Source organism: Phyllostomus discolor, chromosome 6 (assembly GCF_004126475.2).
Source record: "Phyllostomus discolor isolate MPI-MPIP mPhyDis1 chromosome 6, mPhyDis1.pri.v3, whole genome shotgun sequence".
NCBI classification, from domain to species: domain Eukaryota; kingdom Metazoa; phylum Chordata; class Mammalia; order Chiroptera; family Phyllostomidae; genus Phyllostomus; species Phyllostomus discolor.
The window spans coordinates 18,441,850-18,454,568 of NC_040908.2; the positions used below are offsets into that span (position 1 = coordinate 18,441,850).

Here is a 12,719-nt window from a genome sequence, read left to right on the forward strand (position 1 = left end):
TAGTACAAAAGATGCTGTTTTATCATATGACCATTTCGCCTTTATAAACATTATAATAAGTCATTGGATCATAATTGTGTTAAGTTAAAAAAGTGAAAAGAATTTATATTAATCCTATCAACTTAGTGAAAAACATTTCTAATATCATAAAAGTTCATTGAGCTATTTGGATTTCTTAAAGGTTAAATCATATTATATATGGTCTCGATTTTCTTCATGATTTTCAATAGCATGCCATATTCCAATGTAATAAAAAAAATATTCAGAGAGTGATAACTATGAAAGTACTTAGATGTCATTTTTAAGTACATTACATTGTCATGTGAGATTTCTAACTAAATAAAAATAGCAAAACAGAAAATCTCTGTTAATTGACATTTGTTTCATTGCACTGTTTTTGGAGTAACTGCGAGTCTAATGGGAGGCTGTGGCATAGGCTTGACTTCCGTGTTTGCCCTTACAGGTTTGCAGTGACCTTGCTAAGGCTGTTTGCTTTTTTTGAAAATAATACTCTTCCTTGATATGCATGCTGTGAGGAACAAATTAGATTTAGGTGGCAAGCAGATTGAATTATACCTAAAAGAAAGCAAGTTTTCATGGTAATGGTTTCCATTGCCTCTATAAGTAATATGTTTATTTTCTAGAGATTGGATTTTCAGTACACTGGCTAAGAACTGTGATTAGGCCCTTTCATTGATATTAGCAAGGACAGGATATCAGACTTTGTCTCATACTATTTCTTCTACATCCATTTACTTACAAGTAGTGATAATACAATCTTATATAATCTCCCCTTGAGATATTTATCACTTCCCTTCTTAACGACTTTGAAAAGCAATGTATTTTATGTAATGTTTTCTTACAGATACACCAAGTATCACAGCTAAACTAATCAGTGAGCAAAAAGATGACAAAGAAAAGAAAAACCACGAAGAGAAAGAAAAAGTTAAGGCAGAAAATGGATTTCAGGACAACTATAGTGTTGTTGTTGCTTCAGGTATGCTTTCTGTTTTTATAATTTTGATTTTCTTTGGGTTTCCGTATAGTGTAACAATTTATATTTATAGGAACTTCATGTAATCTAAAGTATTAATGCAAATGGCTGACTTATAATGACGCTTTAATACCAAGTATAAAACTATTGCACCAGAGATCTGTTACTCTTTGGCAGTGGACTTATTAAACTTACTTTATGTCCAAAGCTTAAAGTATGTCATCAGATATGGGAGGTATGAGAATAGTTTAGATATCGCATTTCAGCTTAACAGTGTACAGAGAATTGTACTTTTACAAACCCACTGTGTTAAGGAATTTTTGTATAACTTCCTTGTTTTAAAAAAGCAAAAGCAAAGTGAAAAAGTATTCACCCGTGGTCATTTATGATGTGTTTATTCCTTACATAAAAATTAAAAGAACACTGGTTGAAAATGAGTTTTTACTATTAGGTGCAAGATAAAAAAACAGCTAAGAAAACTGGTGATTTGGGAAGATATATTCCTTGACATAGGTGCGATGGTTTCCTTTCAAAAGAGAAGCTCACCTTATTCCTCAGACAGTAGGCCTCTGATTCAGTTACTCCGCTCTGTCAGAGAAAAATTAAGGACAGAAGATTTCCTACACAGATTTGTACAAACTACTTTCTAGTAAATGGGTGCTCATCGGTATCTCATAGAATAGAGTAGTGGACAACATTTTTTACTTTCTTGGAAAATAGTTACAAGTGCAGCCAAAATTACTTGTGGAGTCTCATGAAGGACAAGTAGAATCAGGAGATCAGATGTTAAGTTAGAAGAAACATTTCTATATTTTGGTTAGGAATGTGGTGCTTTATCAAAATATCATAGAAATACACTTTTACTTCATTACTGTGTTGACCACATTGAATCTTACTGATTTTTACGTGCAGGGCTGAAATCCCAATCTAAGCGGGCCGTGTCCGCCACCCCGCCTCGCCCCCCGTCCCGGAGAGGGAGGGCAGTGCCTGACAAGGTGGGCAGCGCTTCCTCGGCAGCAGAGACAGCCAACAAAATCATCACCGTCCCGGTGTTCCACCTGTTCCACAAGCTGTTGGCGGGTAATGTCCGTAATGCTGAAATACCTCGGAAATTTTAAGACTCTCACAGTTATATAAATCATGTGTGTTAACCAGTGTCATATTTAAGCAGGTGCTGTTGATGAGATAAATGAATTACTGACTTTGTTCATGCAGTTCCAAGAGAAGTGAGGAACATTTAACACTGTAATACTGCATACTTATGCTTTCCTAGCCTCCTGACTTTTGCTGTCAGTGTGCCATGGAGTAATCAGTGATAGTAATGTTTTGGAGCATTCACAAGTTATATAGGAAGCATTGTGAGGCAAATTTTAAATAGTTAATTCCAGCAATAAAGCTCTTAAATGTATCACTGATAGATAGTTAAGCAGTATTTTCTGCCGAGCTAAAACATATTCTTTGTCCAGTATACTTTGTACTGGTCATAGTGATATCCATTTATTTTATCTCTGTTTTTGTGCTGTATTGTTACAATCAAATTTCTAACTAACTTTGAATGGGTTTTCTTCCTTAGCTTTACATGGTTGATTTATAGCAGAGGTCAGCAAACTGTGGCTGGTGGACTAGATGCTTTTTTCTTAATAAAAAAAAAGTTTTATCGAAATAGAGCTAACCCCATTTATTTATGTATTGTCCATAGCTATAATTATAAAGTTAGTTGTTGCAGCAGAGGTTGTATGAGCTCCATGGCTTGGTATATTTATTATTTGGCCTTTTATGAAAAAGTTTTACCAACCACAGATTTATAGGAATGTCTGTTTCTTCGTTTCTATTTGCTGTGCCTCAGAGGATCTTGGTGGGATTGGTTAGTGACTAACTTCCACAGGCATCATTTATTGTTCACATACATCAGAAATAGATTTTAAGTTTTGTAAACTTTCCATGGGCTGATGTTTAATTGTTCTGAATGTGGAGTCAGAATCAAATTCCTACCTATAATTTAGTAAAAACATTAAGCAATTGAGTAAATTGAATCATAAATGTCTCCTTGGATTCCAGGTTTAACTTAATTCTGTCACTTTTAGGCCAGCCCTTGCCTCCTGAAATGACCCTTGCTCAACTTTTGACTCTCCTGTATGACCGGAAACTTCCTCAGGGTTACCGTTCAGTAGATCTGACTGTTAAATTGGGGTCGAGAGTTATCACAGACCCTAGTCTGTCCAAAACAGATTCTTTTAAAAGACTACACACTGAAAAAGGTAAGTGTATGATATCCTTTAAAAAGTGCAGTCTGTAATCTGAGGAGTCAGGGATTTCTAGAGCTGGTGACTTAATTTACCTTTGTTTTTTTTACATCAACTTAACATAAAGGTATTTTTCTTTATGACTGAGTTACTTGTAAATATAAAAAATTGCCATTTTTCCATTGGAAATTAATCTTAATTCCTACTATAGTACCACTTATTTTATAAGCACATGTGCTTTGATTTCTAACATTTCTACATGAGCCATGTGACTTACCATTTTATAATCAAAGTGAGAATCTCAATTCAGTATTTTCAGCTTTCTGATAACATAAAGTGGTATTTTATGCTCATAAACATTATTCCCCTCAAAGTTCAATATTTAATTATTATTAAATAATTAAACCAAAATTAACCTTTTGGTTTGCCTTTGTGAGTGATCCAAAGCTAAACCAATGTGGTATAATTTTTCGTTTTCAGTAAGAAGTCTTTGTCATTATTCAAATTTTCCTAATTGGATACTTTAGAGCCTAACATGTATACATGTTAGTATTTGTTGTGAATCTCTAACGACTTGCTTAATTTCACATAGAATGTAACTAACCACTAGACCTACAGGACAGTGTTTCTCAATATGATTATAAATTACCTACAGACCATTAAAATGCAGATCCTTATTCAGTGGGTCTAGGGTGGGACCTGAGATTCTACACTTCAAAAGCTTTCAGGCAGTGCCAAAGATACTGGCTTCTGGACCACACTTTCAGTAGCAAGGCTATAGGAGGCAACATCAGAAGCCATTTAAACATTTTTGTCTCATCTACCTTTATATAGATATACTTGAATCACATAAGATGCTTACGCTCTTTTGTTGATGAAAGAGATGACGACAATATCTGCTTTGTAAATGCAATAGTACTATAAAAACATTCTTTCTTACCTATTTTTATTTTATTCTAGATCATGGAGAATTACTTGGTAGCTGTCCAGAAGATGAGGCTCTCACTCCAAGTGATGAATGTATGGACGGGATACTGGACGAATCTTTGCTCGAAACCTGTCCCATTCAGTCACCGTTACAAGTGTTTGCAGGAATGGGTGGACTGGCTCTTATTGCAGAAAGACTTCCCATGCTCTATCCAGAAGTAATTCAGCAGGTGAGATAGGACTCCTAGTAGAATACATCATTCCATGGCAAAAAAAGCCCTTTCATCTTTTGTTTGTTTTTCCATTTACAAGTTTTTTCCCAGCTTCATTGAGAAATATTTTTTTAACTTATGTTAACCTTTTGGAAGTACTGTTTCACTTAGTCTCTGAGTATTGTATAAGTGTGTAAATTAATTGGTACTGAAGAAATGTTGAAGACTGAGCGTATTTGCCGAACTCATTACACTGTAGCTTTTACATTGATGTCGTGATTGTCATACTGTAACATTTTGTTTCTGTGCTGCTTTAGGTGCGATACTAATTTATGGATATTGCTGCAAATGGGAGAGTGACATAGCAGTGTACACTTCTGTCCAAGTGCAGACCATCTTTTTGCTTAACTTACGCTTTTCTTTTAGGTGCCATTTTAATTTTAGATAGTTTATAAAACATTACTTTAACCTCTTCACCTGTTCATTAATATTACTGTTATTCTCTTATTAATGAATTGGGGGAGTGTGGTGCATGGTGAGTTGTAAATGTAAAGTTCTTTGTTGAGTAAGGTGGGAAAGATATTCTCATTTCATGTTCTTAGTATATTATATGTGCCTGCATCGGTTTCCTAGGGCTGCTGTAACAAATTACCACAAACTGGGTGCTTAAAACACAGAAATTTTTCTCTTAAGGTTTAAGAAGCTATAACTCTGAAATCAGGTGTTAACAGAGCCACGCTTTCTGTGATGGCTCTTGAGAAGAATTCTTTTTTGCCTCTTCTGAGCTTCTGGTGGCTGCTGGCAGTCGATGGCATTCATCGGCTCCTAGTGGCACCACTGCAGTTACTGTCTGTGTTTCACATGGCCGTGTGTGTGCATCTCTCCTTTTCCAGACACCAGTCATTGGATTTGGGGTCTGCCCTAACCCAGTATGACCTCATTTTAACTTGATTACATCCGGAAAGATCCTACTTCTGATTAACATCACATTCTCAGGTCCTAGGCTCCTTGGAAAAATTCTAGGATTGGGGTAGGGAATATACTAGATCAGCCTGAATACAGAAGCTTGCTTTAAGGGAGTCCTACTAACCAAGTCTGATTCTATTCGGGCCTCAAATAAAATAATAGAATCTTATAACCTATAGAATAACATTAGAATCTAGGAGAGGGGTACCAAAAAATAACCCAGAATGTATTTATAAAAAATTATTTATACATTCTTACATGTTTAGTCACATTCAAAGTATTCTTCATTTGATGCAGTATACCTATCAAGACTTTTTTCCGCTGCTGAAAACACTTTTTGAACTCATCGATTTTGATGCCCTTCAGTGCTTCTGCCATTTTTTGTTTCACCTCTTCCACATCAGCAAAATGTTTCCCTTCGAGGACTTTTTCATCTGGGGAAACAAAAAAAGTCACACAGGGCTATATCAGGTTAATAGGTTGGGTGGGGCACGGGGTTCCTACTGCTTTTGGTCTAAAACTGCTGAACACTCAGCACAGTGTGAGCAGATGGGCTTGTAAATCACCCATCATGAAATGGGCAAATGCATTGTAAAGAGTCTTAAAAAAAAATTCAGTGAAGCCAAATACAGCCTCTCACAACAACACTAGCTGGTACACTGATGCAGATGGTTCCCTAGAACACTCACCCAGCAAGGGAAGTCTGTACTACAAGGGGCCTGCCTTCCAGAAGATAATTACGCTTTTTTGGGTCCCCCTTCATATACTGGTATAAATTAATAAATAAATACATGGGGAAGACGTGAATGTTTACAGTACAGTGATAACTAATAAACGTAGAAGGAATGATAGAATTAGAAAGTCGCCATTTGGCAACCACCATAGTAATTATTGTTTTAGACAAGAATTACAGAATTACTAGTTGTAATGGATCAACGTTTGGTGAGAAACAAGATGTTTCTATAGTCTCAAAGTATCTACTCAACTATTTACAAAAGAAAAATGGTAACTTTAAACCAGAGATATTTGACAGATAACACTGTACTCCTGGTATCCTGTAACTCCTATGTTTGGGAGCTTTTTATTTAAAAAAAAAAAGTCCCTTTGTTGTTCTTTATATATCTCAAAGAGATCATTTGAAGTGATTAATTTGGACCTGGTATTGAAATATGCAAATAATTAAACAACAAAAAATTTTTTTATGTTTCCTTTAGGTGAGTGCGCCGGTTGTAACATCCACCACTCAGGAAAAGCCCAAGGATAGCGATCAGTTTGAGTGGGTGACCATTGAACAGTCCGGGGAATTGGTTTATGAAGCACCAGAAACCATCGCAGCGGAACCTCCACCCATCAAGTCAGCAGTACAGACCATGTCTCCTATACCAGCCCATTCTTTGGCTGCTTTTGGACTATTTCTCCGTCTTCCCGGCTATGCCGAAGTGCTACTAAAGGAGAGAAAACATGCCCAGTGCCTTCTTCGATTGGTGTTGGGAGTGACAGATGATGGAGAAGGAAGTAAGTGTTTAGTATTACTGATGAAACTTAACATAGGTGGGTCATGTAAAGTTATTCAGATTATTACTTGCACGTCATTTATTTCTTTTGATTTGTTGTTGGCAACTTAGTTCCAATAATAAACATAATAAATCTTTAAAAATCTTCATTTTCATTTCTTTATTTATTCAAAAGATATTTCCTCAGTGCTCTCAAAACAGCTGGGCCTTGGAGGGATTTAGAGATCTGTCAAGTATTTAGACCCTGCCTTCAAGGAGCTAGTATTCTCCAGTAACAGCAATGAGGAATGTGTATGGACCATATAGACTCCGCAAGTTACAAAAGCCTTGAGAGAAATACAGTGTTATGGGGCCTCTCACCCAGTGAAGTTAATGAAGTGATATAGCAGTTTTTTGTGGATCCGTGAAGGATACAGAGTCAACTGAGGTTGAGATGAGTTATTTCAGAAAGAAAGAATGCTTTTGAGCAATATTGTATGCTCAGACTGTATGAGAAGTGATAGGTTGGCTGACGAAAATTTGCGTGAAAAAGCAGCACTGAGAGCTCGTTTTAAAAGCTGCTGTTGGTAGCAGATCATAGAAAGGCTTATAAAGAACTTCAGATTTTATTCTGAATAGCTGTGAAGATTTATTATTAAAACAATAAAAGTAGTGGTGTGATGAGAATATTTTTTTAAAAAGTGAATTTGGTAGTAGCATTTAGATTAAAGAGAACAGACTGATAATAACAATGTATTTTATACTATACTATACTATACTATAGAATAATAATAGAAAACTATGGTGATTGTTTCCAGTAGAATGATCATTTTATTTAGTAGGAAGAAACAAAGAAAAATTCCAGCTAGGATAGCCCAGCAAGTAGATTTTCATTTGGTTTACCTCTAATTCTTCAGTTAATGAACATTAAATTTAGAAGTTTATTTATTTTTGTTATTTTAGACTTACATGGTTTTGATTATAAAGGTGATAACTTTCATATGCCATTCACAAAGAATGTAGTGTTGGACTCTACTACAAAGTATATTTAATCTAATAAAACTGAAATTATTTGTAGATCCTGTAACTCTGAAGCTATCATATACTTAAAGTGCATACTTTTTCTTTTTTATTTTCATATTAATGGGATTCTTCAAAAAATGTTGACTATATTTTGAATGTTTTTGTAACAATTACAACTACATAATAAATAGTTCTGGTTGTTTGGTTTCATATACAAATTATATATGCTTATTAGGTCAGAAATTTCTAATTAATCTGATTTTTAAAAATTTAAGTGGATAGAATGGTGAGAACCATTGTCTTTTATTTATTTACTTATTTTTAAAGATTTTATGTATTTATTAATAGAGGGGAAGGGAGGGAGAAGGAGGGAAAGAAACATCAGTGTGTGGTTGCCTCTGAACCGGGCCCCCACTGGGGACCTGGCCTGCAACCCAGACATGTGCCCTGACTGGGAATCTAACTGGTGACCCTTTGGTTTGCAGCCCGAGCTCAATCCACTGAGCTACACCAGTCAGGTTGAACCATTGTCTTTTAGAACTCTATTACGAGACAGTAAATGTGACCCTAAACAGAAAAGATAGAATTGCCTTTGTGTCATTGCAGACTATTTTTAATGAGTATACAGTGAATGGTTATTAAAAATCATAATTCTGATATCCCTTCTTGCAGTGAGTCTCATCCAGTATTTACAAGGCAATGGGGTTTTTTTTTGCATTTTAACACTTTTCTAGCTAAAATATAGTAGAAAGCTATATTGTAAACAAAACAGAATAGTTTTACTTTCATTACCTGTTGTTCATTATTGAAATTACTTCCAAGTCAAGCAGTTATTTTCACACTGTTGTAAAAAACTTGTGTTTTTTTTTAATTGTTAGATTTTAAATTCTAGTTTATAATAAGTTTAACATAGTCTAGGTATTATATGAATATATTTCTCTTACTGGGTTTATGTAGATGATGGGGATTCTCTATTGTCTATTATTAAATTTTAAATTATCACTATTTGTGGTATTTGGGTTGTTTTCTAGTAAATATAGTGGTGTAATTTTCTATTATATTGTCATTTTTTTGTGATCCTGCATATTGTTCCTTATTGTGTTTTTAAAATATTGTAAATTTTGGTCATATCTTTTTAATCTAGGTCATATTCTGCAGTCTCCATCAGCCAATGTGCTTCCAACCCTGCCCTTCCACGTCCTCCGTAGCTTGTTTAGCACAACCCCTCTGACCACTGACGACGGTGTGCTTCTGAGGCGGATGGCCCTGGAGATCGGGGCGCTGCACCTCATCCTTGTCTGTCTCTCTGCTCTGAGCCACCACGCTCCACGAGTTCCAAACTCTAGCCTCAACCAAGCAGAGGTGGGTTCAGTTTTCATTCTTTAGGTGGTGAAAAACTAAGTTAAATATACAGAGTACACAGTGTAGTTTTTTATGAAGCAATTAATATTTCAGACACTTCTGTGTTCCCTTTTTGCCCCTAAAGCAAAGAATATTTAAACGAGAAGCTATGAACTAATTGTTCTCTTTTTTATTAGGCTCTTTCAGAAAACCATTAGCCAACTTGTGTACTTGAAAAACAAAAATGACTTAATAGGTTAATCAGCTTTTCTACTTACCTGGGATATGCTGAGTTTGAACTCTTCCTCCAGTGATTCCTCTTCCTTTTCTTTCTTGAACGTTAGAGAATCATACCATTGAGTGTTAAGTTCTAGCCAGTATAGTAAAGCAAAAGAAGAAGAATAAAAGAAAAAAATAAGCCTCATTATTTCAAAATGATTTTGTTATGCTTATATTAAAATTCCAAAAGAGCTAATGGTATAAGCTAGTTTAAGGAGGATATAATATACAGATACAATAAATAAAAAGAAGTTATTTTTGTATCCCAGCAAAAACATAAAGTGACCTTATTAATGATATTTTTAGAATAGCAGCAGAAGTAGAAATTATTCATGAATAAATCTGAAAATATGTGTGTATAAGGCTTCTATTCATAAAGTATATATTATTTTTAAAAGAAACACTACTATAAACTTTTTGCTTAATGAAGTGAAGTGGAAATGGAAACACAGAATGGGACACTGTGTTTATGTATGTCTTATAAAGAACTTACATTCAGAATATTTAGAGAACTTAAAAAATGCCAGAGAAAGGGTGGGAAACCCAGTAGGAAAATAGGTGAAGGGCTAGAATGGGCACTTCATTAAAGAGGCTATTTAACCAATAAATATGAAAAGGCAGTCTGTTTCATTGGTTATCAGAAAACCAATAATATGCTACAATTCCACACCCATCAGAATGTGTAAAATTTCAAAAACAACAACACAAATATTGCCCTGTCATCGTTTGCAATAATGTAAAGATAATGGAATGGATGAGATAAATAGTGTAAAAATAGCAGAATGGATGAATTAATGGTCTGCTGTGTAGTGGAATGCTATACTATCAGATAATGAAAGAAAACAGATACAGCCAAGCACATAGCTGTTTTGATTAATTCATGAGCGTAACTAAAATGCCAGGTATAAAGGAATATATACAGCATGATTCTGCTTATATAATGTTCAGAAATTAGACAAAAGGGAACTATAGTGACTAGGGTTTCATGCTTAGGTAGTAAAATTATAAAGAGAATAATAAGGAAACAATGGTTATAAAAGTCAGGAGGAATGTCCATGTGACAAACAGGAGGTGGTGTGAGGGCTGTTTCTGCACGGTTAAATAAGTGCTTACATTTAATTAAACTTGATCTGTTTGTTTTGTGTTCTTTTTGTATGTACTTCACATTCAGAAATTTTTAAAAAGCTGTTACCCTGGCTGGCGTGGCTTAGTGGATTGAGTGCCAGCCTATGAACCCCAAAGGTCCCTGGTTCTATTCCCAGTCAGGGCACATGCCTGGGTTGTGGGCCAGGTTTCCAGTTGGGGGCATGTGAGGGGCAACTGATTGATATATCTCTTGGACATTCCTCTCTTCCACTCCCTCTAAACATAAACAAATAAGATCTTTGAAAAAAAAATAGCAGTTTTTATCAGTAAACTTAATCTACTGGTAAACATATAATAACACTTTACGATTCATTGAACAGTTTATTTTGTATAATGGGAAGGATGAAATTCCTTAGTCACAAATCCATAAAACTACATAGCAGAAACATAAGTTATGTTAAAAGAAACATAAAGCATGGGTACACTATTACATGTAAATTATTTTGTAAAGTAATACCTAATTGCCAGTATTTTGAGGGTACTAAAGTGCTAAATTTAATGGAAATTTTTTAAAGGAGGTTTGATGTTACAGAAATAATATCATAATCCACAAAAATAATAACAAAGGATTGACCTTCACAGAGTTTGAAATTATTTTATAAAACCAATAGGTCTCAGACTTTTTTTCTGTGTCTACACTATTCACATTTTTAATATGTCCCTCTATTCCCGGTATTTTTGTACACGTTAGATTCTGAACAAGAAATTAATTACTGTTTCTAGAAATAGAAGTGGTCTTGCCTACTGCGACTGAAAACATGCGACGCCATCATAGAGTTCCGATGTGTGTGTGTGTGCCTGTACTGGAGTCATCCTGAAAAACCTGGCTCACATCCCCCTACTTTTCACAGTTTTCTCTTTAATTTTGAGTCATTGGCTCTTTTCTGCCTTAAGGTGCTTTACCCCATTTCTTCCTAGTAAATATTTTAGACATTTGTTTGTTTAAAATGTTATATATTGATTAGCAATTGGGAGGAATATCGATTTGTTGTTGTACTTCTTTAGGCGTTCATTGGTTGATTCTTGTATAGGTGGCCTGACCAGAGATTGAACTGGCAACCTTGGTATATCAGACCGATGCTCTAACCAACTGAGCTACCCAGTCAGGTCTTTCCGCCCACCCCCCCACCCAAATATAAGCATTTGTTCCCCAGTTTTCCTTACTCAAACCCCTGGTAACTACCAAACCATGTTCTGTCTTGGTGTATTTGCCCACTGGATATTTCACGTAAATGGAATGGTATAATATGTTACCTTTGTGCCTGTCCTTTAGCATATGCTTTCAAGGTTCATCCGTACAACACATAGCATTATTTCATATATTGTATGTATATACTGTGATTTGTTCATCCATTCATCCATTCATGGGTATTTCTTTCTACTTTTTGGCTATTGTGAATAATCTTGCTATGAAAATGTGTGTACATGTATTTGAGTGTCAGTTTTTATTTCTTTGGGTATATATGTAGGAGTGGAATTGCTGGATCACATAGTAATTCTTTGTTTCATTTTTGAGCAATTTCCAAATTGTTTTCCAGGGTGGCTGAACTATTTATATTCCTACTGATAAACATTTTTGAGGATAAGTAAAACCAAGTAGTAATAAATTTTTATGTTTTGTTACAAGCCTCAGGTATCAAGCTCTCATAACCCTACATCAACAGAAGAACAGCAGCTGTACTGGGCCAAAGGGACTGGCTTTGGGACAGGCTCCACAGCTTCTGGATGGGATGTGGAACAAGCCTTAACTAAGCAGAGGCTGGAGGAGGAACATGTTACCTGCCTTCTTCAGGTATGTTTGTAAAGTTGATATTGTCAGTGATAATAGTTAGGTTTTTTTTTTATTAGTATTGGTTTTTAAGTATTGATGACTATCCAACTCATGCTCAGCTACTTTTATAAAACCCATTAGGTTCCCTGCTTTCAGTTCTTTTAGGATACCACTGGACAAAGTTTACTCTTGCTTACTTGTAATTAAATTCCTACCCCTTCAATTAGCTTCTTTGCTGGGAGAAAAATGACAAGAACAAAATTATTCAGTGACTGGAAAATCTACCAGTCATCTTCTTATCTGAAGTACTGAGTCTGTACTCTT

The 12,719-nt window shown here is 35.2% G+C and overlaps 1 protein-coding gene across 12 annotated transcripts in view; it reads left to right on the plus strand.

Annotated features, from left to right (window-relative positions):
- Positions 1–12,719, plus strand: part of BIRC6 (baculoviral IAP repeat containing 6) — a 197,421-nt gene that overhangs the window by 140,321 nt on the left and 44,381 nt on the right. For all 12 annotated transcript variants that reach the window (XR_004903615.1, XM_036027815.1, XM_036027820.1 and 9 more), the window contains exons 58-64: positions 866–997; positions 1,907–2,074; positions 3,079–3,252; positions 4,198–4,394; positions 6,557–6,857; positions 9,003–9,220; positions 12,252–12,416. Coding sequence is in view for 11 of the 12 variants with exons in the window: in XM_036027815.1 (XP_035883708.1) it covers positions 866–997; positions 1,907–2,074; positions 3,079–3,252; positions 4,198–4,394; positions 6,557–6,857; positions 9,003–9,220; positions 12,252–12,416 (1,355 nt within the window). In the remaining variant the exon portion in view is untranslated. The remainder of the gene's footprint in view (positions 1–865; positions 998–1,906; positions 2,075–3,078; positions 3,253–4,197; positions 4,395–6,556; positions 6,858–9,002; positions 9,221–12,251; positions 12,417–12,719) is intronic.